At 41.3% G+C, this 26,081-nt stretch overlaps 1 protein-coding gene across 1 annotated transcript in view; it reads right to left on the bottom strand.

Annotated features, from left to right (window-relative positions):
- The window catches only part of LOC134533495 (protein CEPU-1-like), a 299,931-nt gene that overhangs the window by 28,218 nt on the left and 245,632 nt on the right, over positions 1 to 26,081 (bottom strand). Inside the window, exon 6 of the mRNA XM_063371018.1 lies at positions 3,886 to 4,179. Coding sequence (XP_063227088.1) covers positions 3,886 to 4,179 — 294 coding nt within the window. The remainder of the gene's footprint in view (positions 1 to 3,885; positions 4,180 to 26,081) is intronic.

The following is a 26,081-nucleotide window of genomic DNA, read 5'->3' as shown; positions in this document are numbered from 1 at the left end:
GTGTACGTTAGAAAATTAGAATCCCTTGGAAACCTCGTAGTTGCCAAATATGCCCTGGCAGTGCTGCAAGTAAACTATTACAAATTCCCCAACTCATTTGTGTGAGGCATGCTGAATTAATTATGCAACACAATGTGTATTGTGAAGTTTGATATTGCGAGGTCTTGCTTGTTCAGCTACGTGTTGCTCAGGCGATCCGTAGATGTACACACAAGACAATAGTTTGGGGGCTAGTTTCCAAAGAATGTTCTTGCCGTGTTAAGGGGGTGCCTCCCATTTCAGGTCAAGATTTAATATTTATATTAATTACAGATAAACTTGTAGACTTTTTCAATTGTTTAATTTTCACGAAATGAAAAATATATACAGAGCATACGTTTTGCATAGTTAGCTCCCAAAGTTAAATTTTTAACGTTTTTGGGTTGTACAAATAAGGAGAATTTAATTTATTGCAGAACTGAAACTTTTTAGGTTTAACTGCAATGCCACTGGCTACTTCAAGAAATGGTTTGAATTTATTTCAGATAATATTAATTGATTTCAGCTGGCATTTCAAAATTCTCAAATTTGTTAAGATTTTGACAGCCAAGAAACATGAAATGAGTTTTCGTTATAGAAATTCAAACCATATCATGAAGTAGCCAGTGGCATTGCAGTTAGACCTAAAAAAGATTCAGTTGTGCAGTCAACTAAATTCTCCTTATTTGTACAACCCAAAAACGTTAAAAAAATACCTTTGGCAGCTAATTATGCAAAAAGTATGCGCTGTGTGTATTTTTCATTTCGTGAACGTTAAACAATTGAAAAAGTCTTATAAGTTGATCAGTGATTAATATAAATATAAAATAACTAGCTGCAGTACCCGGCATTTCCCGGGCTAAACACATGGAGCTTTACTGTCTGCGAGTTAAAGCAAACTGGATAGCGCTATATGACAGTGTGTTGGACATAGAGAAATGTCACACAATTACTGTTTGTATGTTTATGATCTATGATTGTTTGTTTACCCATGGCGATCGGTTATTTATTATTTATTATTAATTATAAATTATTAAGACCATTAATCGAAACAAAAACTACCCTATCTCTCAAGTTGGAAAAAAATTACACATATAAGCCAATTTTCATCGAAATCTGTTGACTTGGTGAAGAGTTCACTGGAAACAAACATCAGGACACTGGATTTATATATATTAAGATGACCTGAAATGGGAGGCACCGCCTTAAGTGGACTGTGTTCTCCGTGTCGGGGTTGGATCGGTCGTCACCTCACCCCAGAGTACCGTGGGCGGGTGTCTGCGAATAGACGCGCGCGCTGCGTCCTGGAACATTGATGCGATGACGAGACGGGAATAGACACCCGCTGACAGCGCCCAGAACGACGCGACACGTCGTCAACTGCCATAGCGAGATGCACTCCATGCCTGACGCCGCGACGCGTTTCAACAAGCGGCTGTTAGCAAACCAACCCCTGGAGGGCCGCCTATGGAATACCGGCATAGCTCCGCGGCATCTGCCACGTCCAGCTTCCACGATGCAATTCGTGCGGAGCCCAACTAACTTGGTTGCGAAGGTATCTGGGTTAGGATCATGTTAATAACTTGGTACTTGCGTTTTTTTTTTTTTTAAAAATTGGTTGTCTGTAAAGTCGGTTTACGGACGATAGTTTAACGTGACAACGTCATAACAAAACATTGACGAAATGATTTCATACTTTTATGAATAAAATTGAATCATTTTAATTTTAATAATAAAAGAATAAATACTTGAAATTATACTAGTAATCAGATCTTTAAAATGCAAGAATAATTAACCTTTATTGCCGAAATTGTTGTAATAAGCAATGAAAACCACATTTAATTTCCACTTCACTTTATAAACAGTCGAGTGGAAGAGAGATAGATGCGGCGCAAGCGTACAATGAGCGTAACGGGACACAGCGTAACGGAGCAATGTGCGTAACGGGACACAGCCTAACGGAACAATGTGCGTAACGGGACACTTTTTCGTGCGTTAAGCCGGCGTTCATCGATTTATTAGACGCTGTCACGTCAAAAATAAAAAATACGCTTCCAAATCCCCAGAATTCTGCCCGACTCTTTCGTTTTACTAAATCTTTTTCGGTAATACACCCAATAAAATATTTTTCTTCCGCGCTAGAAGCAGCTTCAGCAGCTACGAATTTAATATTTTGGAACATTGCTGGCAAGGTTGGTAAAAGGTTATCTTGGTGAGTTATACATAGATACAAATTTTGGCATTTTGTTAGTGATGTTTTTAGCAAGCTTTGTACGAACACAAAAGTAAAGTTGATTTTGAGACAATATTCAATTTGAACTTAATTTCTAACTTTTAAAAGTTAAATGTACGTTAAGCAGACTATACCAAAATCTTTCCTAGTGACAAAATATGTTAAAATATACAACCGAATGTTTCTTAGTTAATGATTTGTTGAATGTAAACATAATAGGTATCATGAGTCATTTCCCCAAAGAACATCTGTTATTTTTAGGATATTCACAAGTGCTCCAAGGGAATTATCGTTTCTCGGGAAATCATTTTTTTTTAAATCTGACATAAAAAAATTTTAAGTGTTAAAAATACTAAGCAATACAAAACAAGTCTGCTACATATCAAAGTAGTCCAGTGGCAAATACAATAATTACCAAAATCAATAATTAAAATCTATCGTTAGTGAGCGGTTGGTTTTAATAGGGGGGGGGGGGAACTTAAACGTGATATTAAACGCGAATCTCCATTCTTTGGAGCACAGCCCTTTAAAAAACATGATAAATATGACCGAACATAATTTGTTGTAGTAAAATAATAAAGGTGAGCCGTATTACTTACATTGATTAACTTAATGTGAAATAAATGTGAGTTAGTGTATTCTGACAGATCTGATCTAAAGAATATACAAAGATATGCCAGGCGAGAAAACATGTCGATGCAGGACTAAAAAAAAAAAGGTTGTAAATACGAAAAATTCTATAACCACAACATATTAAGACTATTAAAATAGCGCATAAATAAGTTGAAGTTGTCATAAACACAACTGTCCCTGTAGAACAAAGAATTGTCACTTAAGCAATGTTTTAGAATGTTGTGTTTAAACATATAATTATTTAGACAGTTCTGAATTTGTTTCCGCCACCTTGTACACATATTACAGAACAGGTTTGTTTTCACTGAAACGCCAGTTTTTCTTAGAGTATGTTGGTGAGTAGAGACCTGCAAAATTCGCGGATTCATTCAGTGATAGGCTAGATTTCAAACACATATACCTCTTAGATAATTCTGCTATTGGCTTACTGTTCATCTGGACGAATCTCAACCAGTTATGAACCCTAAACCGAAGAAGGATCGAATCACAGACAAAACCAGCTGAGACGACTTGCAAGTCGGCAGCCAATGAACTTGCGTTATTTTCCAGAGTGTACAGGGGTGTATGTGCAGTCTATCCTGAAGGCCATCGAAAACCGGCGAATTTTGCAGGATCTCTATTGGCGAGTCACTTAAAACTGGACACCAGATGTTGATAGCACGCGGTCGGTGCTGCTTCGAGACACACAAAAAAAACTATTAGATTGGTAAATTACTGATTTTTATGTACTGTCTCCTTGTTTCGTTTTGACATATGTCAAGGACAGCATAATGCAAGAGAGTGATTTTTTAAAGTTTTTAACTTCATTATAGTAAGAGCTTCCCACAATGTAAAACAAATGCTCTGCTCACTTCAAGCCTTATCTCCAAATAACCCAGGAGAGAGGGGAGCGGGAGAGAAAGGTTTTCCAGAAAATTAGGCAAGAAATTCCTATAAGTTTTTTTTTAATAAAAAAAATGCTAGTCTTTACTAACATATAATTTTACAGACTAAGTACTCACTGTAGAGCCGTATGGTGCCGTCCGTCTCGCCGCGCGGGTTCTTGGCCACGCACTTGTACGTGCCGTAGTCCGCCTCGCGGATGTTCGCGATGCCCAGCTTCATGTGCGTCTTGTAGGAGGGCGAGCCGACCGCGTTCTCCGAGCGGTACTTGCGGCTGTCGTGGATCATGTGGCCGTCCTCGCGCGTCCAGTAGTTGAGCGACGTGGGGTGCGCCTCCGTGAAGCACTCGAGCGTGACGCTGTAGCCCAGAGGCGCGCCCACCAGCTGGTGCGGGATCCACAGCATGGGCGGGACTGCAACGAGCAGGGCGCCGCGCGCCGTCAGTACACCGGCGAGGACAGGGCGCGTCATCAGTACACTGCTTGGAAGCGGAGGCAAAGACAATGCACGCCGACACTATGCGAGAGCAAGGACAGGGCGCGTCATCAGTACACTGGCCGGGAGCGGAGGCAAGGACAGGGCACGTCATCAGTACACTGCTTGGAGGCGGAGGCAAAGACAATGCACGCCGACACTATGCGAGAGCAAGGACAGGGCGCGTCATCAGTACACTGGCCGGGAGCGGAGGCAAGGACAGGGCACGTCATCAGTACACTGCTTGGAGGCGGAGGCAAAGACAATGCACGCCGACACTATGCGAGAGCAAGGACAGGGCGCGTCATCAGTACACTGGCCGGGAGCGGAGGCAAGGACAGGGCACGTCATCAGTACACTGCTTGGAGGCGGAGGCAAAGACAATGCACGCCGACACTATGCGAGAGCAAGGACAGGGCGCGTCATCAGTACACTGGCCGGGAGCGGAGGCAAGGACAAAGCACGCTGTCGATATGCGGGGGCAAGGACACTGCACGTCATCATTAGAGACCGGGAAAAAAATATTCGCGGGTTCATTTCGCGATGGGCTAAAATAACAAATAATTATATCTCAGTGCTGCCTCTGCTATTGGCTCACAACTCGGCTGGATGACTCTGGGCCAATGAGAAACACCCGACCAAAGCTTTGTCGAATCACAGGCTGCTACGTTGGGACGTCTCACAATACAGCAGCCAATGAGTGGGTGACATTTGACCGAGTGTACGTAGAACTGTGGAGTTCATCCTAGAGGTCATTGACCCAGCGAATTTTTCCGGTCCCTAGTCATCATTACACTGCTTGGGAGTGGAGGAAAATTCAATGCACGCCCTCGGTATGCCGGGGCAAGGACAGTGCACGTCATCAGTACCCTGCCCGGAAGCGGAGGCAAAGACTGTGCACGTCACCAGTACGCTGCCCGGAAGTGGAGGGCAAGAAAATGCACGCCGACACTATGCGGGAGCAAGGACAGGGCACGTCATCAGTACACTGCTTGGAGGCGGAGGCAAAGACAATGCACGCCGACACTATGCGAGAGCAAGAACAGGGCACGCCATCAGTACACTGCTTGGAAGCGGAGGCAAATACAATGCACGCCGACACTATGCGGGAGCAAGGACAGGGCACGTCATCAGTACACTGCCCGGGAGCGGAGGCAAAGAAATGCTCACTGTCGGTATGCGGGGGCAAGGACACTGCACGTCATCTGTACACTGCCCGGGAGCGGAGACCAAACCAATGCACGCCGTCGGTAAACTGAACAGCCGGACTTACCTAAGGGCACGAATACAATAGACATCATCAGTACTCTGGACCATAATACAATCATGGAAGGCGAAGGACAAGGGAATGCAAACCGCTAGCAATTTCACCTTTGTGTCAGAGGCAACAAAGAGAGCCATCCCTCTCAGTACAGTGGGTTGGATACCCTAAACGTGAAAATTGTTGCCCATGATTTTGGTTTATGTAACCATAAAACCTTTAATAAGAGGTTTTAATACAATAACTAGTTGGTTTATAGTGACTTAAGAATGGAAAGTGCCTATTAGAATTTTAAATAATATTACCTAATTTGTGTGTTTAAATTCGAACTGTAGGCTTAGTGGCTAGCTTCTGGCTGGTAACCTGAAGTTCCCGGGTGAGATTCCCGCATAGTCAATGATTTTTCACTGGAGGAAAGATTTCCTTCTCGGAATCAAGACTGGGTGTAAAGTGATGTCTTTAATTAAACTGCGGAAGGCTATGGTGGGCCATCGCAGTTTCACATCACCTAGTTCACCTCAGTCAAGCAATGATAATCTCCCTGTGTCCATAGCTGGGGTACAATCACGTAATTATCAACATATGTGTTTATATGTAACAATAGTTACTTTCGCTCGCTCTCTCCCATCCCAAATTGTCAAAATATGTTGTTCGTAAATGGGAATGGGAATGTATCCTCGACATACATAATTTTTTAAAAATTAAAAAAAAAGCATCATTTTAATTATATGTAAATGAGACTTTTAAGTACATTTGTACATTTACAAAATTTAAAAAAGTCTTACATTTTCAAAATACCAAAATGACACTGTGATAATGTATAGGCTAGTAAAAATTATGCTCTTTTCGAAAGTTCGACACCTGGGCCTACCATGCGATGTCGACTCGAGGTTTGAGTCCAAAAGTAATTTGCGCGAAAGTGCAGTGATACGTGTTTTCCTTCCGAGCGTAATTTTGAGCGTGCACTGTTCTCCGGTCTCAGCGCCTGCGCGCCAGACCGCAGGTATCCGCTCCGCCAGCGCGCTGGAGCTCAGATCAGCCGGGGAAGGATTGTCTGCCAGGCGCACACAGGGAGAAGTTGCGTATCGGAAAGGCCCGGGCGCTACCAGGCAACAGTGATAATCGTGTCGGCGGTAATGGCCACGCATTGTTCGCTCGCCGGAGCGTGAAATGAGGGTAGCTGCGAGATTTGGTGGAGGCGCCGGGTATGACGCGGGATTTCGCCCGGCTGAAGAAAAGGGGGGGGGGGGGGGTGAGCTGGCAGTGGAGGTTAATTCCAAGGGGCAAACACGCATTCACAAACACACACACACACACACACGCCGCTACTCTCTCCACCATTACCATTCCTTCTCATTGTCCTGGCATGGCGGGCCTGAATCCGCAACTCCATTCCCTACTCTCCCCCTCCTCCCCGTCGCCACGTCAGAGCTGGCTGTGTACTGATCGCACTCCGTGTAGAATGCAGCATCTAAATACCGTCACGCACATTACATTCTCATCTCAAGGGTGTTCTAAAGAATCAAGAAAAAATCTTTTTATTCATACAGGTAACCAACTTATTACATCAATATTATATTAATATTAATGACAACTTAAGTACACAAAAATAATATATAATGGTGCTCTGGAGAATTAAATAGGGCTAATTCGTAACCAAATAATTACAAATATATTTAACATTTAGTTTGGTTGTGGCTTCAAAAATAAACATCCCAAAATATGTGCAAGATTATACAATTGCATTGTTCATGCATGTATTTGTTTGAACATTTATTCTTAAGTTAAACTACTCAATAAAACCGAAAGTTGCGTGTGTATATTAGACGAATACTATTCTGAAATTATGGAATTTAAAAACTTATTTTTTGGAAATATGGTTATTGATAGAAACAAATGTTTAACTATTGTCTTAACATCTTTTTGATGCAACAGGTGGTAAATAGAAGTTTAAATACAATTATTTATAACTTTCTTACCAAATGCACTATTTAGTCAATTTTTATTTAGCATTTATCTTCTAAATGATATATAAAACTCTAGTCTAAAACAATTGTTGATACAACAAACTATTATTGAGAGAGGTGGAAAAAAGGATTGATTGACGATAGCATTTTAATTACCTTAGAAGTTACACTGTCAGTTCCATTAAAATTTATTAAATCTTCTAAGTCAAACCTATTATTTTACTGAAACTAACCTCACTGCAAGGAGAGAAAAATATAAATTAAAGGATAAAATGTTCCCAACACCTTAGTAGACACACTATCAATCCTATCAATTTTTTTTGTAAATATTATATATATTATCAATTAATTTTGTCTTCATTTTTTTCCACAATGAAAACGTCATCGCAAGTGGCGAATAAATTTATTTGATGGTTACTTATGGAATTAAATGGGTATAACATTTTCATTATAGATTTCAATAGCAGCAAAGCCTAGAACCTCTCAAGCCTTTGTCACGCTCATGGCCATGTTTTTCCCCCCAAGAATTTTCTAAAAACTCTACGAAAATTCTGTATGCATTGGATATAAGACATTCGAATCATTTTTGCTGCATGAAATATGCGAAAGTGTTTGATCGACCCTTTTGGAATATTCAAGAACATATAGGAGGTTTAGCACGTGAAATTTTCACAATGCTCCAGTAGTTTCTAAAGTGTACCACAATTTACAGTGCGTTTTAAAAGGGATTGAGACTTCGAAATCTACCTGTACCTGTAGGCTGAGCCAAAATTAATCAGTTTTTTTTTCAATTACTATAGAATTACTGGGATATAACTCATTGTCTCTTGTGCATGACCATCAGAAAGTGTATAAATAATTCGTTTCGTGTTTCTTGCACATATGTCTTACAGGAAACGTGCCGTCGATCTGTTTCCTGAGCAGTTGTAAGAAGTCGTCAGGAACAACCACTAGGCATCTTTATACAGAAATAAGAGCAGCCTAAATATCTTCCAAGTCTGCGCTTTTCGAGGCAATAACCGAGTGCAGCAGCGATATGCTCTTTTCTTTCTGGTCCTGAGGATGAAGGCAGGATCCCCGACATGTTTTATTCATGCGCCAAGTTTCGGTGTTCGCACTTCTCCGAGTCTTCCAGAATGAGGGCAGTCGAAGAGGGGCAGGAGAAAGAGGGGGGGGGGGGTAGGGAATAGCAAAATGTTATTGTCGTTTGTAAATTCCAGGGACGGGATAGTGTCTTATTGCCACGACGCGAGCGGAATATTGACTTGATAAACAATCTAATCTCATTTATTATAGATCATGGTTAACAAGATAAAAAATATATATATACAAAATATAAATAAATTTACCTAACAGCAAATTGGTTTTTCAATGTTTTTCGTTGTGATTTATAAATTAAATAATTGTACATTAAGATTTTTTTCCAGGGTTATGAGTGGTTAGGTATATATTTTTAGGCTTGAAAAGCAAAAATTTACATGCTCCTAGATTTTCGAATTCGTAACTGTCAAACTCTCGGGAAGAGGTGAAAGGGAAAGTGGGACTAATAAATAAATTTTCCAACCCTCTTGTAATGTCAAGATCTGTATTTTTACTAGTTTATTTCAGCGGGCACTGCTAGTATGTTGAACTTCTCCTGAAACCTTTCTAGCACTGGCTCTTGGCATCCTGATACCTCTGCTCCTGATGACCTAAAATACCTGCTACTGGTGCCCTGATACTCCCACTCCTGGTGTCATGATACCTCTGTTCCTGATGACCTATTCTGGCAACTGGTTCCCTGATTCTCATACACCTGTTCCAAATCCTGGCACTGTACTGCCCCCACTCCTGGCACCGTGATATCCCCACTCCTGGCATCGTGCTGTCCCCACTCCTGGCATCGTGATATCCCCACTCCTGGCTCCGTGATATCCCCACTCCTAGCTGCGTGCTATCCCCACTCCTGGCATCGTGCTGTCCCCACTCCTGGCATCGTGCTGTCCCCACTCCTGGCATCGTGATATCCCCACTCCTGGCTCCGTGATATCCCCACTCCTAGCTGCGTGCTATCCCCACTCCTGGCATCGTTCTATCCCCACTCCTGGCTCCGTGCTATCCACACTCCTGGCATCGTGCTGTCCCCACTCCTGGCATCGTGCTATCCCCACTCCTGGCTCCGTGCTATCCACACTCCTGGCATCGTGCTGTCCCCACTCCTGGCATCGTGCTGTCCCCACTCCTGGAATCGTACCGTGCCCCACTCCTGGCATCGTGCTATCCCCAAACCTAGCTGCGTGCTATCCCCACTCCTGGCATCGTGCTGTCCCCACTCCTGGCATCGTTCTATCCCCACTCCTGGCTCCGTGCTATCCCCACTCCTAGCTGCGTGCTATCCCCACTCCTGGCATCGTGCTGTCCCCACTCCTGGCATCGTGCTGTCCCCACTCCTGGCATCGTGCTGTCCCCACTCCTGGCATCGTTCTATCCCCACTCCTGACTCCGTGCTATCCCCAACTCCTGGCATCGTGCTGTCCCCACTCCTGGCATCGTGCTATCCCCACTCCTAGCTGCGTGCTATCCCCACTCTTAGCATCGTGCTGTCCCCACTCCTGGCATCGTGCTATCCCCAGTCCTTGCTGCGTGATATCCCCACTCCTGGCTCCGTTTTATCCCCACTCCTGGCTCCGTGCTATCCCCACTCCTGGCATCGTGCTGTCCCCACTCCTGGCATCGTGCTATCCCCACTCCTAGCTGCGTGCTATCCCCACTCCTGGCTCCCTGCTATCCCCACTCCTGGCATCGTGCTGTCCCCACTCCTGGCATCGTGATATCCCCACTCCTGGCTCCGTGCTATCCCCACTCCTGGCACCGTGCTATCCCCACTCCTGGCATCGTGCTATCCCCACTCCTGGCATCGTGCTGTCCCCACTCCTGGCTCCGTGCTATCCTGACTCCTGGCACCGTGCTATCCCCACTCCTGGCATCGTGCTATCCCCACTCCTAGCTGTATGCTATCCCCACTCCTGGCTCTGTGCTATCCCCACTCCTGGCATCGTGCTGTCTCCACTCCTGGCATCGTGATATCCCCACTCCTGGCTCCGTGCTATCCCCACTCCTGGCTTCGTGCTATCCCCACTCCTGGCACCGTGCTATCCCCACTCCTGGCATCGTTCTATCCCCACTCCTGGCTCCGTGCTATCCCCACTCCTGGCTCCGTGCTATCCCCACTCCTGGCATCGTGATATCCCCACTCCTGGCTCCGTGCTATCCCCACTCCTGGCATCGTGCTATCCCCACTCCTGGCACCGTGCTATCCCCACTCCTGGCATCGTGCTGTCCCCACTCTTGGCACCGTGCTATCCCCACTCCTGGTACCGTGCTGTCCCCACTCCTAGCGCCCTGACACCCGGAGGCTCGCGCTGATACGCAAACCTGGCTCGAAACAGCGCAGCCTTGAGGCCTAGTTGTGCGACGCCTGAAACATTCATTCAGACCGCCGATGAGCTGGGTGGAGTCGGGACTGAGGCGGGGGGAAGGGGGCTCGGCCGGCGGGAGCTAATCAACTCCGCGACCGCTGCTGGTAGGGGCGTGGGCGGAGGGTGAAGGGAGGGGGACGATGTTCGACGGGCGAAACTGCTTGTCGCAGGCGTCACTAATTGCGGCGCCCGCGCGCCGTCGTGCTGTTTACAGTCATACCCCCCCTGCCCTGCCCCCACATCCGCCACTCCCCAGGGCTTATTGGATTCGGCTTCTCCGCGCCGCACTCATACATATGTAAGCCCACCTGACATCCTGGCTGCCGCGAGTGGTGTGTGCAGGTGGTGTGACGTCAGTCAACGGGACCACTCCACTACGCTAAAGTGCCGCGACGTCACTGCTTCAGTTAGTGGAATTCACTGCAACATCAGTGCTCTTCAGTCACTGATACAAACCGTACGAATTATGAGAGCCAAGGAGAGCAAATTTACTGATTTTAAATTACTTTTCACTGATTTGAACGCTTTTCCACTTTTAAATATATAGAGCCTGCAGAATATCTCTGGCTGCCAGTCAATGTTAATATTAAAACCGTTTCATAGTAGTATATGAATGTATTTCCGGCGGCAGGCTTCCAGGCTGTGGAGCGTGTGGGCACGTCCGCCATCTTGGATTGTAACGTCACGGCGGCCATCTTGGATGACCTTGACCTTGACCTTTGACCTTGACCTTTAATTTGATCCTCAAAAATCGCCAAAATCCGCCAAAATTGGGCAAAATTTGCCCAAAATTCCTCAAAATTCGCCAAAATTTCCATTTATGTGGAAATAAATTCCGCCAAAAAATCTCAAATAATTCCACAGTTCAAAAATTAGGATTTCGAAAATCCTCAAAAGTCGCTTTGCCCTAGAAAAAACGAAAACTCCTAAAAGCGGCTTAAAACTCCTAAGAGCTAGCCGCTTATAAGCCGCCGACCTTGAAAATAAGGATGTCATGGCAGCCATATTGGATGATGACGTCACCGTTGCAAATTTTGTTACGGCCGCCATCTTTAACTTTTTTATTTATTATCCGATTTTAATGAAAAAAAATTAAAAATTATAAAAAAAAACCATTTAATAAAATTTTAATAAAAGATTTATAAAAATTATATTTTTACGACACGGAGTTCGGAGTCCTCGGTTCGAACCCGGTGAGGGCAAAAAAATTAAAAATGGCGACCGATCCTTCCCCCCGTGGTGTGTGATAGCAGACTGACTCCCACCACTTTTTTTCAAAGCATATAGATCGTCATCTAGTATGACGTCATGTCCGCCATCTTGTCTTTGATGCTGGAAGCCATCATCAATGTATCGTCGGCGAGAGTGCGCTCACGCCATGTTAGTTTAGTTCTTATCCGATAGAGTGCAGTAATCATTTATTAATGTGACACCCGCCATCTTGAAATTTGGCCGCCATCTTGAAAATCCATAATTATTTAGCTAGAAATTCGGGAAAAGTTCCAAAATTCATTAAATAAATCACTCATTAATTTACATATTGATTCGATCGATTCACGTCCTCGGTTCGATACCCGATCGATGCAATAATGTTTAATTTTATGAAAAAATAATAATTTCAATAAACCATGTTAAACTTTCGTAAAGAGACTTTAAATCCTCTACTACCATCATCCTATCAGACGTCAAGACTACCATATTGGAAATTCGTAATTTTAATGCTAAAGATTCGGGAAAAAGTTCAAAATTCATTAAATAAATTTGTAATCAATATACTGATTGATTGGATCGACTAAGGTCCGTGGTTCGATCCCTTGTCGATACAAAACAACATTAATATTTTAAAATAGTACCACTAAAGTGTAAGGTTTGAGAAAATAAAAAACACCGCAAGTTCTTTTAAAAAAATTTTATTTCATACATACTACACTACTACAAGTACAAAAAAAAAAACACTGACAAATTACTAAAGTTTTGTGGATTTCTCGATTCAAACAGTCTTCTTATTGTACGTACTAAGCCTTTTACATGACTTTAAATGTCTATACGATCCGTTCATCACCACAGCCAGAGACGGACTGAAGTTCATATCACTTATATAGTCTCATTAGCCGGTACAACACATGAGTCGAAACAATAACCATGTTCATTATACGTCTCGGAGCATTTTTTATAATGACGATGTAAGCTATCGAGACGTGAAATTAGTTTATTACATTTTATACACTGAAAATGGATTCTTTGAACATTATTAGAACAACCGCTCCTTTCATGTCTGCGCGCATTTGAAGTTCTAGTAAATGATGCGTCACAATATTTGCACTGATGCGATGCACGCTCTTCATGAATTGAAGTCTGGAATGCAGATGGTGAAACTTCAGCTGATGGTGGAACAGCACATATCGAAGTCTCCTCCAGCGTTGTCAGAGGCGTTCCAACGGGATCTGCTCCAACATCGTCGGCGCCGACGTCATGGTTCTCGTAGTCGATGGTACATCCTCCATCGAGTACGACGTTAAAGTCGGTAAAGATGCCATCGAAGTCTCAAGAACAGGCAATTACGCGACTTATACACCAGAAGAAACAAACTAGGTGATCCGTACACCGTCAACGGCAGTAACAAACTAAGCGTCCTGCTGTATAGGACTCGTTTATATACATTAACCGGTTTGAATAATACGCTAGTCAAATCAAGAACAATTTACTAAAATACTAGAGTCAAAACAACATTAAAAAAATAGAAGCACCATCAACAAAAAAGGAAGCACATTTGGAAGCACCTTCAAAAAAGGAAAAACAATAGGAAGCACCGACTACGAAAAAACAGCACATTTGGAAGCACCGACAACGAAAAGGCAGCACATTTGGAAGCACCGTCATCGAAAAGGCAGCTTATTTGGAAGCACCGACTACCAAAAGGCAGCACATTTGTAAGCACCGACTACGAACAGACAGCACATTTGACAGCACCGACAACGAAAAGGCAGCACATTTGGAAGCACCGACTACGAAAAGGCAGCACATTTGACAGCACCGACAACGAAAAGGCAGCACATTTGGAAGCACCAACTACGAAAAGGCAGCACATTTGGAAGCACCGACAACGAAAAGGCAGCACATTTGAAAGCACCGACTACGAAAAGGCAGCACATTTGACAGCACCGACTACGAAAAGGCAGCACATTTGACAGCACCGACAACGAAAAGGCAGCACATTTGGAAGCACCAACTACGAAAAGGCAGCACATTTGACAGCACCGACAACGAAAAGGCAGCACATTTGGAAGCACCGACTACGAAAAGGCAGCACATTTGGCAGCACCGACAACGAAAAGTCAGCACATTTCGAAGCACCGACTACGAAAAGGCAGCGCATTTGACAGCACCGACAACGAAAAGGCAGCACATTTGGAAGCACCAACTACGAAAAGGCAGCACATTCTTAAGCACCGACTACGAAAAGGCAGCACATTTGGAAGCACCGACAACGAAAAGGCAGCACATTTGGAAGCACCGAAAACGAAAAGGCAGCACATTTGGTAGCACCGACAACGAAAAGGCAGCACATTTGGAAGCACCGACAACGAAAAGACAGCTCATTTTGGATGCACTATCATAAAGGCAGCACATTTTGGAAGCACCATCGAATAAGGAAGCACATTTGGAAGCTCCATCAACAAAAAAAAAAAAAAAAAAAAAAAACAAGCAAAAAGCAAAAAGGATGCAAAATTTACGAGATCTAAGTCTTAGTTAGAAATCAGAATACAAGAAATAAAAACATTAAATTCTTATAATTTAAATTATTTATTTTATTTCTTTACATTATACAAATGCAAGTAAAACAAGCCATTATTGTATGTAGACAGCTTCCCTCAGTTCCTTGAGTACGAAGGATATTTCTTTGATGCAAGAATAGTTTCCTGCACAAAGCGAACCATGTAGAAGTCTTAACCGGTCAACCAATATGTTTGGATCTTTCCATGATGTGTAATCATTCTCTTCTACCGCCATCTTCCTTGCACCTTTATAATAAATATTATGATCTCTGGTGTCTTCCGTTTTACCACCAACCTCAGGGTAACTTTCATGTTTGAGACGGTGATCATCACAAGCTTGATCAGATTTATTTAATATATCACGTCGTTTCCAACGTTTCGGTTTCAGGACACCGCCACATTCTTCGATCTTGGCAGCTTTAGGTGCTTCATCATAGTCTATGTCTTTGTCAACAGCCTCAGAGTCACTGTAACAATCACCGTAGAAGGAATCGTCTTCACCCAATTTACCATAATAATTCGATGTTGATGATGTTGAAGTGTCTTCATCGTCTTCATGCTTCCTTTTTAGGAGTCCATCATTTTTACAAAGTAGGAAAGAACTACTTGAATTCGGCTGGAATATATTCTCACTTTTCACGTTAAGGATTCTTCCATTGTCTTCATTCTTCCATAAATCATCATCCTCCTTCAATTTTAGTTCTTTGTCGAGATCGGAAGAGCCAAGAAAATTATTGTCGTAATGCAGATCACTCTTCCTTAGGCTAGTAGATTCATCGTTGTCCTCTAGCTTGTACGCAGGCTTGGCGCTACAAGTTCTGCCATGTCTTTTTAGGCTCTCTCTCCGCGTAAACGACTTGCTACATCGAACACATCTTATCATATTGCGCAGTGGATTTTTAACACAGTCATTCTTCTCGTGTTGTCTTTTATTCTTTCTCAAGATAAACTCTTTACTGCAAAACTTACACCTATGTTCTTTCGATACAGCGTCAGATCCCAAATCAGAATTCATATTAGTTACTGAGACTAATGTCAGATGCAAACTAAGAGTTTTAAATTAGATATATTACTTAAATATAATTTTTTAATTATTTCATCACCGATAATTAATATATCTCATGGAAAAGTACTTTATGCATGTAGTTCTGCTTTTCAACAACAGATGTCGACACATGTTGCTTGCAGGTAAATAATATTTAGTTCTTTTATGCGGGTTGCCTGATGCTCACTAACGATCGCAAAAGAAGGATGGCTTCGATAGACTCCAAGGAAAAGGAAGTTCGTCTTGCATGTTGGTGCTCCACAGATGTCTCATGACGTAATATTAATTTGACTGAGTAATGATATTTGTTAATTCCACCTGATAAAAAAAATTGCAAGTTTTGATTTAGTAGCAGAAATTATCGAATTAAATGTAACTCCAATTAAAATGACATGTCTCATTAGACAAAAAAAAAATCCATGCAGAGAGCGGTTCCTCATAATAGTCAGAAACACTTGAAGAAACCACAGGAATGATTGCAAGAACACGGGAAAAACCATCAAAATATTGACATTAATAATCAGGAGCACACGGAGAAAACCATCATAATATTGGCAAGAATAATCAGGAGCACACGGAGAAAACAATCATAATATTGACCAGATTAATCAGAAGTACTCGGAGAAAACCACCACATGTTTTCCTTGATATCATAAAATTAAAGAAAAAAAATTATTTAAAAATAAAAATAAATTTAAAAAAAAAATGCATAAACAGTTTCTGATAGCTTGTAAACTTATCATTGTTGAGCAAAGATAGAGTTCTTGTACAAGCCAGAAATTTATGCATTTTTTTTTTTTTAATTTATTTTTATTTTTAAATAATTTTTTTCCTGTAATTTTATGATATCAAGGAAAACATGTGGTGTTTTTCTCCGAGTACTTCTGATTAATCTGGTCAATATTATGATGGTTTTCTCCGTGTGCTCCTGATTATTCTTGCCAATATTATGATGGTTTTCTCCGTGTGCTCCTGATTATTAATGTCAATATTTTGATGGTTTTTCCCGTGTTCTTGCAATCATTCCTGTGGTTTCTTCAAGTGTTTCTGACTATTCTGAGGAACCGCTCTCTGCATGGATTTTTTTTTGTCTAATGAGACATGTCATTTTAATTGGAGTTACATTTAATTCGATAATTTCTGCTACTAAATCAAAACTTGCAATTTTTTTTATCAGGTGGAATTAACAAATATCATTACTCAGTCAAATTAATATTACGTCATGAGACATCTGTGGAGCACCAACATGCAAGACGAACTTCCTTTTCCTTGGAGTCTATCGAAGCCATCCTTCTTTTGCGATCGTTAGTGAGCATCAGGCAACCCGCATAAAAGAACTAAATATTATTTACCTGCAAGCAACATGTGTCGACATCTGTTGTTGAAAAGCAGAACTACATGCATAAAGTACTTTTCCATGAGATATATTAATTATCGGTGATGAAATAATTAAAAAATTATATTTAAGTAATATATCTAATTTAAAACTCTTAGTTTGCATCTGACATTAGTCTCAGTAACTAATATGAATTCTGATTTGGGATCTGACGCTGTATCGAAAGAACATAGGTGTAAGTTTTGCAGTAAAGAGTTTATCTTGAGAAAGAATAAAAGACAACACGAGAAGAATGACTGTGTTAAAAATCCACTGCGCAATATGATAAGATGTGTTCGATGTAGCAAGTCGTTTACGCGGAGAGAGAGCCTAAAAAGACATGGCAGAACTTGTAGCGCCAAGCCTGCGTACAAGCTAGAGGACAACGATGAATCTACTAGCCTAAGGAAGAGTGATCTGCATTACGACAATAATTTTCTTGGCTCTTCCGATCTCGAGAAAGAACTAAAATTGAAGGAGGATGATGATTTATGGAAGAATGAAGACAATGGAAGAATCCTTAACGTGAAAAGTGAGAATATATTCCAGCCGAATTCAAGTAGTTCTTTCCTACTTTGTAAAAATGATGGACTCCTAAAAAGGAAGCATGAAGACGATGAAGACACTTCAACATCATCAACATCGAATTATTATGGTAAATTGGGTGAAGACGATTCCTTCTACGGTGATTGTTACAGTGACTCTGAGGCTGTTGACAAAGACATAGACTATGATGAAGCACCTAAAGCTGCCAAGATCGAAGAATGTGGCGGTGTCCTGAGACCGAAACGTTGGAAACGACGTGATATATTAAATAAATCTGATCAAGCTTGTGATGATCACCGTCTCAAACATGAAAGTTACCCTGAGGTTGGTGGTAAAACGGAAGACACCAGAGATCATAATATTTATTATAAAGGTGCAAGGAAGATGGTGGTAGAAGAGAATGATTACACATCATGGAAAGATCCAAACATATTGGTTGACCGGTTAAGACTTCTACATGGTTCGCTTTGTGCAGGAAACTATTCTTGCATCAAAGAAATATCCTTCGTACTCAAGGAACTGAGGGAAGCTGTCTACATACAATAATGGCTTGTTTTACTTGCATTTGTATAATGTAAAGAAATAAAATAAATAATTTAAATTATAAGAATTTAATGTTTTTATTTCTTGTATTCTGATTTCTAACTAAGACTTAGATCTCGTAAATTTTGCATCCTTTTTGCTTTTTGCTTTTTTTTTTTTTTTTTTTGTTGATGGAGCTTCCAAATGTGCTTCCTTATTCGATGGTGCTTCCAAAATGTGCTGCCTTCATGATAGTGCATCCAAAATGAGCTGTCTTTTCGTTGTCGGTGCTTCCAAATGTGCTGCCTTTTCGTTGTCGGTGCTACCAAATGTGCTGCCTTTTCGTTTTCGGTGCTTCCAAATGTGCTGCCTTTTCGTTGTCGGTGCTTCCAAATGTGCTGCCTTTTCGTAGTCGGTGCTTAAGAATGTGCTGCCTTTTCGTAGTTGGTGCTTCCAAATGTGCTGCCTTTTCGTTGTCGGTGCTGTCAAATGTGCTGCCTTTTCGTAGTCGGTGCTTCGAAATGTGCTGACTTTTCGTTGTCGGTGCTGCCAAATGTGCTGCCTTTTCGTAGTCGGTGCTTCCAAATGTGCTGCCTTTTCGTTGTCAGTGCTGTCAAATGTGCTGCCTTTTCGTAGTTGGTGCTTCCAAATGTGCTGCCTTTTCGTTGTCGGTGCTGTCAAATGTGCTGCCTTTTCGTAGTCGGTGCTGTCAAATGTGCTGCCTTTTCGTAGTCGGTGCTTTCAAATGTGCTGCCTTTTCGTTGTCGGTGCTTCCAAATGTGCTGCCTTTTCGTAGTTGGTGCTTCCAAATGTGCTGCCTTTTCGTTGTCGGTGCTGTCAAATGTGCTGCCTTTTCGTAGTCGGTGCTTCCAAATGTGCTGCCTTTTCGTTGTCGGTGCTGTCAAATGTGCTGTCTGTTCGTAGTCGGTGCTTACAAATGTGCTGCCTTTTGGTAGTCGGTGCTTCCAAATGAGCTGCCTTTTCGATGACGGTGCTTCCAAATGTGCTGCCTTTTCGTTGTCGGTGCTTCCAAATGTGCTGTTTTTTCGTAGTCGGTGCTTCCTATTGTTTTTCCTTTTTTGAAGGTGCTTCCAAATGTGCTTCCTTTTTTGTTGATGGTGCTTCTATTTTTTTAATGTTGTTTTGACTCTAGTATTTTAGTAAATTGTTCTTGATTTGACTAGCGTATTATTCAAACCGGTTAATGTATATAAACGAGTCCTATACAGCAGGACGGTTAGTTTGTTACTGCCGTTGACGGTGTACGGATCACCTAGTTTGTTTCTTCTGGTGTATAAGTCGCGTAATTGCCTGTTCTTGAGACTTCGATGGCATCTTTACCGACTTTAACGTCGTACTCGATGGAGGATGTACCATCGACTACGAGAACCATGACGTCGGCGCCGACGATGTTGGAGCAGATCCCGTTGGCAACGCCTCTGACAACGCTGGAGGAGACTTCGATATGTGCTGTTCCACCATCAGCTGAAGTTTCACCATCTGCATTCCAGACTTCAATTCATGAAGAGCGTGCATCGCATCAGTGCAAATATTGTGACGCATCATTTACTAGAACTTCAAATGCGCGCAGACATGAAAGGAGCGGTTGTTCTAATAATGTTCAAAGAATCCATTTTCAGTGTATAAAATGTAATAAACTAATTTCACGTCTCGATAGCTTACATCGTCATTATAAAAAATGCTCCGAGACGTATAATGAACATGGTTATTGTTTCGACTCATGTGTTGTACCGGCTAATGAGAATATATAAGTGATATGAACTTCAGTCCGTCTCTGGCTGTGGTGATGAACGGATCGTATAGACATTTAAAGTCATGTAAAAGGCTTAGTACGTACAATAAGAAGACTGTTTGAATCGAGAAATCCACAAAACTTTAGTAATTTGTCAGTGTTTTTTTTTTTTGTACTTGTAGTAGTGTAGTATGTATGAAATAAAAGTTTTTTTAAAAGAACTTGCGGTGTTTTTTATTTTCTCAAACCTTACACTTTAGTGGTACTATTTTAAAATATTAATGTTGTTTTGTATCGACAAGGGATCGAACCACGGACCTTAGTCGATCCAATCAATCAGTATATTGATTACAAATTTATTTAATGAATTTTGAACTTTTTCCCGAATCTCTAGCATTAAAATTACGAATTTCCAATATGGTAGTCTTGACGTCTGATAGGATGATGGTAGTAGAGGATTTAAAGTCTCTTTACGAAAGTTTAACATGGTTTATTGAAATTATTATTTTTTTATAAAATTAAACATTATTGCATCGATCGGGTATCGAACCGAGGACGTGAATCGATCGAATCAATATGTAAATTAATGAGTGATTTATTTAATGAATTTTGGAACTTTTCCCGAATTTCTAGCTAAATAATTACGGATTTTCAAGATGGCGGCCAAATTTCAAGATGGCGGGTGTCACATTAATAAATGATTACTGCACTCTATCGGATAAGAACTAAACTAACATGGCGTGAGCGCACTCTCGCCGACGATACATTGATGATGGCTTCCAGCATCAAAGACAAGATGGTGGACATGACGTCATACTAGATGACGATCTATATGCTTTGAAAAAAAGTGGTGGGAGTCAGTCTGCTATCACACACCACGGGGGGAAGGATCGGTCGCCATTTTTAATTTTTTTGCCCTCACCGGGTTCGAACCGAGGACTCCGAACTCCGTGTCGTAAAAATATAATTTTTATAAATCTTTTATTAAAATTTTATTAAATGGTTTTTTTTTTATAATTTTTAATTTTTTTTCATTAAAATCGGATAATAAATAAAAAAGTTAAAGATGGCGGCCGTAACAAAATTTGCAACGGTGACATCATCATCCAATATGGCTGCCATGACATCCTTATTTTCAAGGTCGGCGGCTTATAAGCGGCTAGCTCTTAGGAGTTTTAAGCCGCTTTTAGGAGTTTTCGTTTTTTCTAGGGCAAAGCGACTTTTGAGGATTTTCGAAATCCTAATTTTTGAACTGTGGAATTATTTGAGATTTTTTGGCGGAATTTATTTCCACATAAATGGAAATTTTGGCGAATTTTGAGGAATTTTGGGCAAATTTTGCCCAATTTTGGCGGATTTTGGCGATTTTTGAGGATCAAATTAAAGGTCAAGGTCAAAGGTCAAGGTCAAGGTCATCCAAGATGGCCGCCGTGACGTTACAATCCAAGATGGCGGACGTGCCCACACGCTCCACAGCCTGGAAGCCTGCCGCCGGAAATACATTCATATACTACTTTTCATTAAAAAAAAAAAATTGTTTTGCCTGAAATGACTTACACGCACCTCATGACCAGCAACATTGAGAATACTTAATGTCAGAGCGAGAGCTTCATTCGGCGCGTTCTATGAATGATTTATGCAGTGGGAAGATTGAATAAGATCATTAGTTTGGACATACGCCAATGCTAGTTTGCACAATATGTCAAAGAGGAAATCCGAAAAACGGACAGAGAAAGATGAATACACACAGAAAACAATCCAAAATTAGCAGAACTTAAATGTTAAATATTATCTTTGAAAGATTTGTGCAATGGGAGTCCATGACTTGATGTAAGCTCTTGGACATACGCCATTGCTAAGCACACGTATGTCTGTAGAAGAAAACTACAAAAAACCACCAAAAAAAAACATAAATTAAGCAAAAAATTGCTGTTTTCAACAAGATATGTTGTGCTTATTTTTTTTGGGTTCAATTTTTTTGTGCTGTCATCATTTGTGAGGGTTTTTTCGTTCTCTTAGCCCATTTTTCTTTGTTTTTCTTTGTTTGTTGACCATATTCCTGTTATGGAATATTATGTGGTGTTTATATCCTGTTGACAACAGCCATTTTTTGCTCTATGTGTGTTTTTGTCTTTTGGTTTTTTTGTAGTTTTCTTCTACAGACAAAACATGTGCTTAGCAATGGCGTATGTCCAATACCTTACATCAAGTTAAATGTTAAATGTTAAGACAACACAAATAATTCAGTGTAAGGAATTAGTCAGAACAATATCACAGCAAAGACGAACACAGTGTGCTGGCAAAGACGAGACCGATGTAACAAAAACAGTAAGTAAATCCAAACAACAACTTTGGACAACTCAGTGAAAGACACGGGAACCCAACGATGATAATTTATAGATTATCCGACGACATGCCGACAACACAGGGGCACACATGCGAACCCAGAGTTTCCAATTTCGTGGATTACCTATCATTTAATAGTGAAAATGGAAAACCAATATATTTATTAATTTGCTTGCAGGTTGGAAATATTCAACGTACTTTAGTATGCTAGAGAATCTTTAGAGGTGAAAGATGCACGTAAGTACCAACGCGTTAAGCCTTCTCTGCAACCAACATTTCACTACTTTATACTTACGTGTTAAAAAGGTTAACTTGTAGACTTTTAAGATGCGTAGTTTTAGTGAAATTGTATGTGTATATATAAAAAGTCACATATTGTTTGCAACAGCTGTCAAAATATTATTTTAAACATTTTGGTCAACTGTTGCGACAGAAAGCTTATCTGATCAGAGAACTTAATGTTTCCAGGTGTGAAAGCCCATGCTTCTGGCGACTTCATGAAATTATATTTTATTACAGAGAAGTTAGTTAAACTCTACTTTGGTCTTAAACTTATAACTTATTAATCTGCTAGATTAAAACAATTCAATGTGAAACTACAGCTACATAATTTTTTTCCCATCACAATGGAAAGTAAAAATGTTTATTTTGTACTTGTACACAACCCATGCTTGCGCGTAACACTGAAAAGGTTTCTACGAACACTTAGCAAGATTTTCCACCATTGGTATTATCCCTGATAAATTTAGTATAAAACATTAAACAATCATTTTATGTGAATAATATTATACCAAACATCTTCAATTTCCATACATCAAAACGGCATATACAACTGTTATTGACAGGGAGAAACTGTCAGTTCGATCACACATAATAACTGGTATTCATTAAAAAAAACAGGCTTGCCATCCAAATTTAACTAATAGAAAATTTGATAAAGGAACATGATTCATACTCTATACTTATGCAGGAATGTAGATATTTAAAGAAAGTAATGCATAAATGTGCATATTTACTTATAAAATGTAGCCACAGTTAAAGTTTAAGAATTCAATTTGTTTACAGGTAGCTTACTTACAGGAAGTAAAAACATATAAGGGATCGGAAAGTTACCGTCACATCGCACCAGTTCACTTTCGAGAAACAGTTTTTTTTTTTATCGGCTGGTAGTGATTAAAAGTTATTAAAATATCTGTCAGACGGCTCTCGGTGTGTAAGCCTGTCTTCGTGGGACTGCAGGGTATTATAACCTTCCCGGATATGGCCTACGCTGGGAAGCTGAACAAACCAGATAATGAACACAAGGAAAGTGAAAATATCGAAGGGGGTGATAAAAAAAACACACACACGCGAATCCTCTTTGTTTGTTTTTCGTGGCAGAAGGCGGGTGGTGGGAAGGGGGGAGGGAGATGAGCCGAGGAAAATAATACGTGTAGGGCGGAGAGGAATGGTTTCAATATCCTATCAGCGGCTACACTGCATGAGCTCGGACTGGACCGGACCGGGTCTATTATCCCTCCGCGGACAAGGAAAACAAGCGCCATGACACCCGTGTGACGTCACGTAGCGGAGTGGCATAGCCGTCTCGTAGGAGACGAGCGAGTGGCACTGCAAATTAATTTTTGATGTGAAAACAATATTTACAATCATTCCAGACATTTAGAAGTAGAAATTAAGCAAGTAAAGAAAAGAGTTGGTAGCTTTTGTATGTTTATAAATCGTAATGAATATCTTTTATCTCGCTTTATTAGCTTCGGAGACATTACTTTTACAATAATACAAAACAGAACGCCTTTACATCCCTTTTGTGGTAGAATTAAAAAAAAATAAAGGTAAAAACCTGGTATGAAATAATATAATGCAGACTATTCTTGGTTAGTTTCTTACCTACAGCTAAATGCACTTAGAGATATAATAATTCATTACTTGGCCGTGGGGGGGAGGGTAGTAAAACCCATTCTTACTTAATATCAGTAGCACCAGGACGCATCGAACAATACCAGCATGACAGTGCGTTGGTCACAACTCAATGTTTTGTTATTGTACTCTTCGCTGCAGCGTCGAATTGTCCGAGAGAGGTGTCAAAAAATTGGCCAAAATCGTTCTTACGTGACTAACGAACGAACCCCTAAACGCATGCGTAAATTTTAAACTTTTTTTTTTTTTTTAGTATTTTCACTTTTCGCCACTTTTAGTTTTATTTGTCATGTTGATTTCCATGCCAGAACTTTGATAAATAAATTTACATCTGTACATTTTTTTCTTTAACTACACAAAAGCAGCGACAGTGCACACACACAAATTAAAATTGTATGTAGAATAAAAAGAGCATATTATGACCATGCTGCTTCGTACAATGCCCTGATTCATTGGTGTCAGTACGTCAGACTGAAGAGTGGGCAGTGGAGACGGCGAGAGTGACACGTCCCGGACTGCAGGCGGCTCGCCGCGCACTCCAGTGCGGGGCAGGCCGGAGTGTTCTAGAAGGACGCTAACCCCCGCCGCACCCGGAAGCGAGGGAGGGATAGCCGGAAGCGGGGGACCCCGGCGGCTAAACGGCCCGGAAATGTGCGGTCCCGGGAACTAATCGGCGATCGCGCCGGGAAGACTCGGGAACGCCCGACGAGGAATGGGAAGGGGGGGGGGGGATAGAAGCATTAGGAAGAGGGGGCGGGGAGAACGAGGTGAAACGTGGGAGGAGATTGCGTACATTTGTAACCTTCCTTTCCCGCCCGCTATTTTTTTGTACCCGGCAAGTAGCGTCGGGAAGGGGGTGGGGGGACACTTCAACACCCCTCTCCCTTCTCCCCGCAGAGTCTCTCCCGCGGGGGATTTATGTCCGCGGCGAAGACTGACGTAGCGATGTTGGGGACGATTAGGAGGAGGGGGGGGGGAGTCTGGTCCACGGATGCTGGAGGCGATCCCATTGGCCGAGCGCGGTGCTTGTCTCCAGAGGCCGACTTCCCTCGTCGACACTTGCAACACTTCCACCCGCGCATGGATAAGTGCTCGAGAACACGCGAGAGATAATGTGAAAGGCCTCCAACCCCACCCAGGCTTACAGAGTCAGCAGCGAGCAGCAAGTCAGAGACTTTCATGTAGGCACTTTCTGGTTCGTTACCTTGGGCGTCTTCTCGAAAACACCAAACCCCTTTCGATCTTTGACCCTATAAAATAAAATTATATTTCATATTTAAATTTGGTGCTTTGAATATGCACGTATCTACATACAGACTCAAAACAAAAATACAGAAAAGCTTAAATAATGATTAAAAGATTAACTAATAATATTTCAAAACTTACTCCAAAATTTCACCAGAACGGTCACCATTCAAAAAGTATGCAATTATTTAATTTAAAACGAAAGAATTAATTCTGGACAATATATACCTATAGTTTATGTAAAGAACAATGTCGGTGAGTTAGATTGTTAAAACCAAATCCTAGAGTTGTAATCCGAACTTGAAATTTTTTTGCACTCTTGATTATATATAAAAAAGAAGAAAGGTCATAGGTCGCATGAGATTTCGATAAACCACAGCTATAGGTAACATTTTTCATACTTGTTCAAAAAAGGGATAAATTACTGTCTACATCTGATTAAAATAACTATCTTCACCCCTCTGTTTGAAACAGGGACCAGTTCATGTTTCCTCCCTCAGCCACAAGTAGTTTTCATTTCTTAGATAATTTCTTTTTAAAATCCGAATGTTTTCTGGAACTTAAAAGAAACTGAAGAAATTTTTTTAATAATTAAATGTTTAACATTTAAAAACGTACTATGTAACGTAA

The sequence above is a fragment of the Bacillus rossius genome, chromosome 6, assembly GCF_032445375.1.
Source record: "Bacillus rossius redtenbacheri isolate Brsri chromosome 6, Brsri_v3, whole genome shotgun sequence".
NCBI classification, from domain to species: Eukaryota; Metazoa; Arthropoda; class Insecta; order Phasmatodea; family Bacillidae; genus Bacillus; species Bacillus rossius.
Note: the sequence above shows the minus strand (reverse complement) of the source record. Positions and strands in the feature narration are given on the sequence as shown.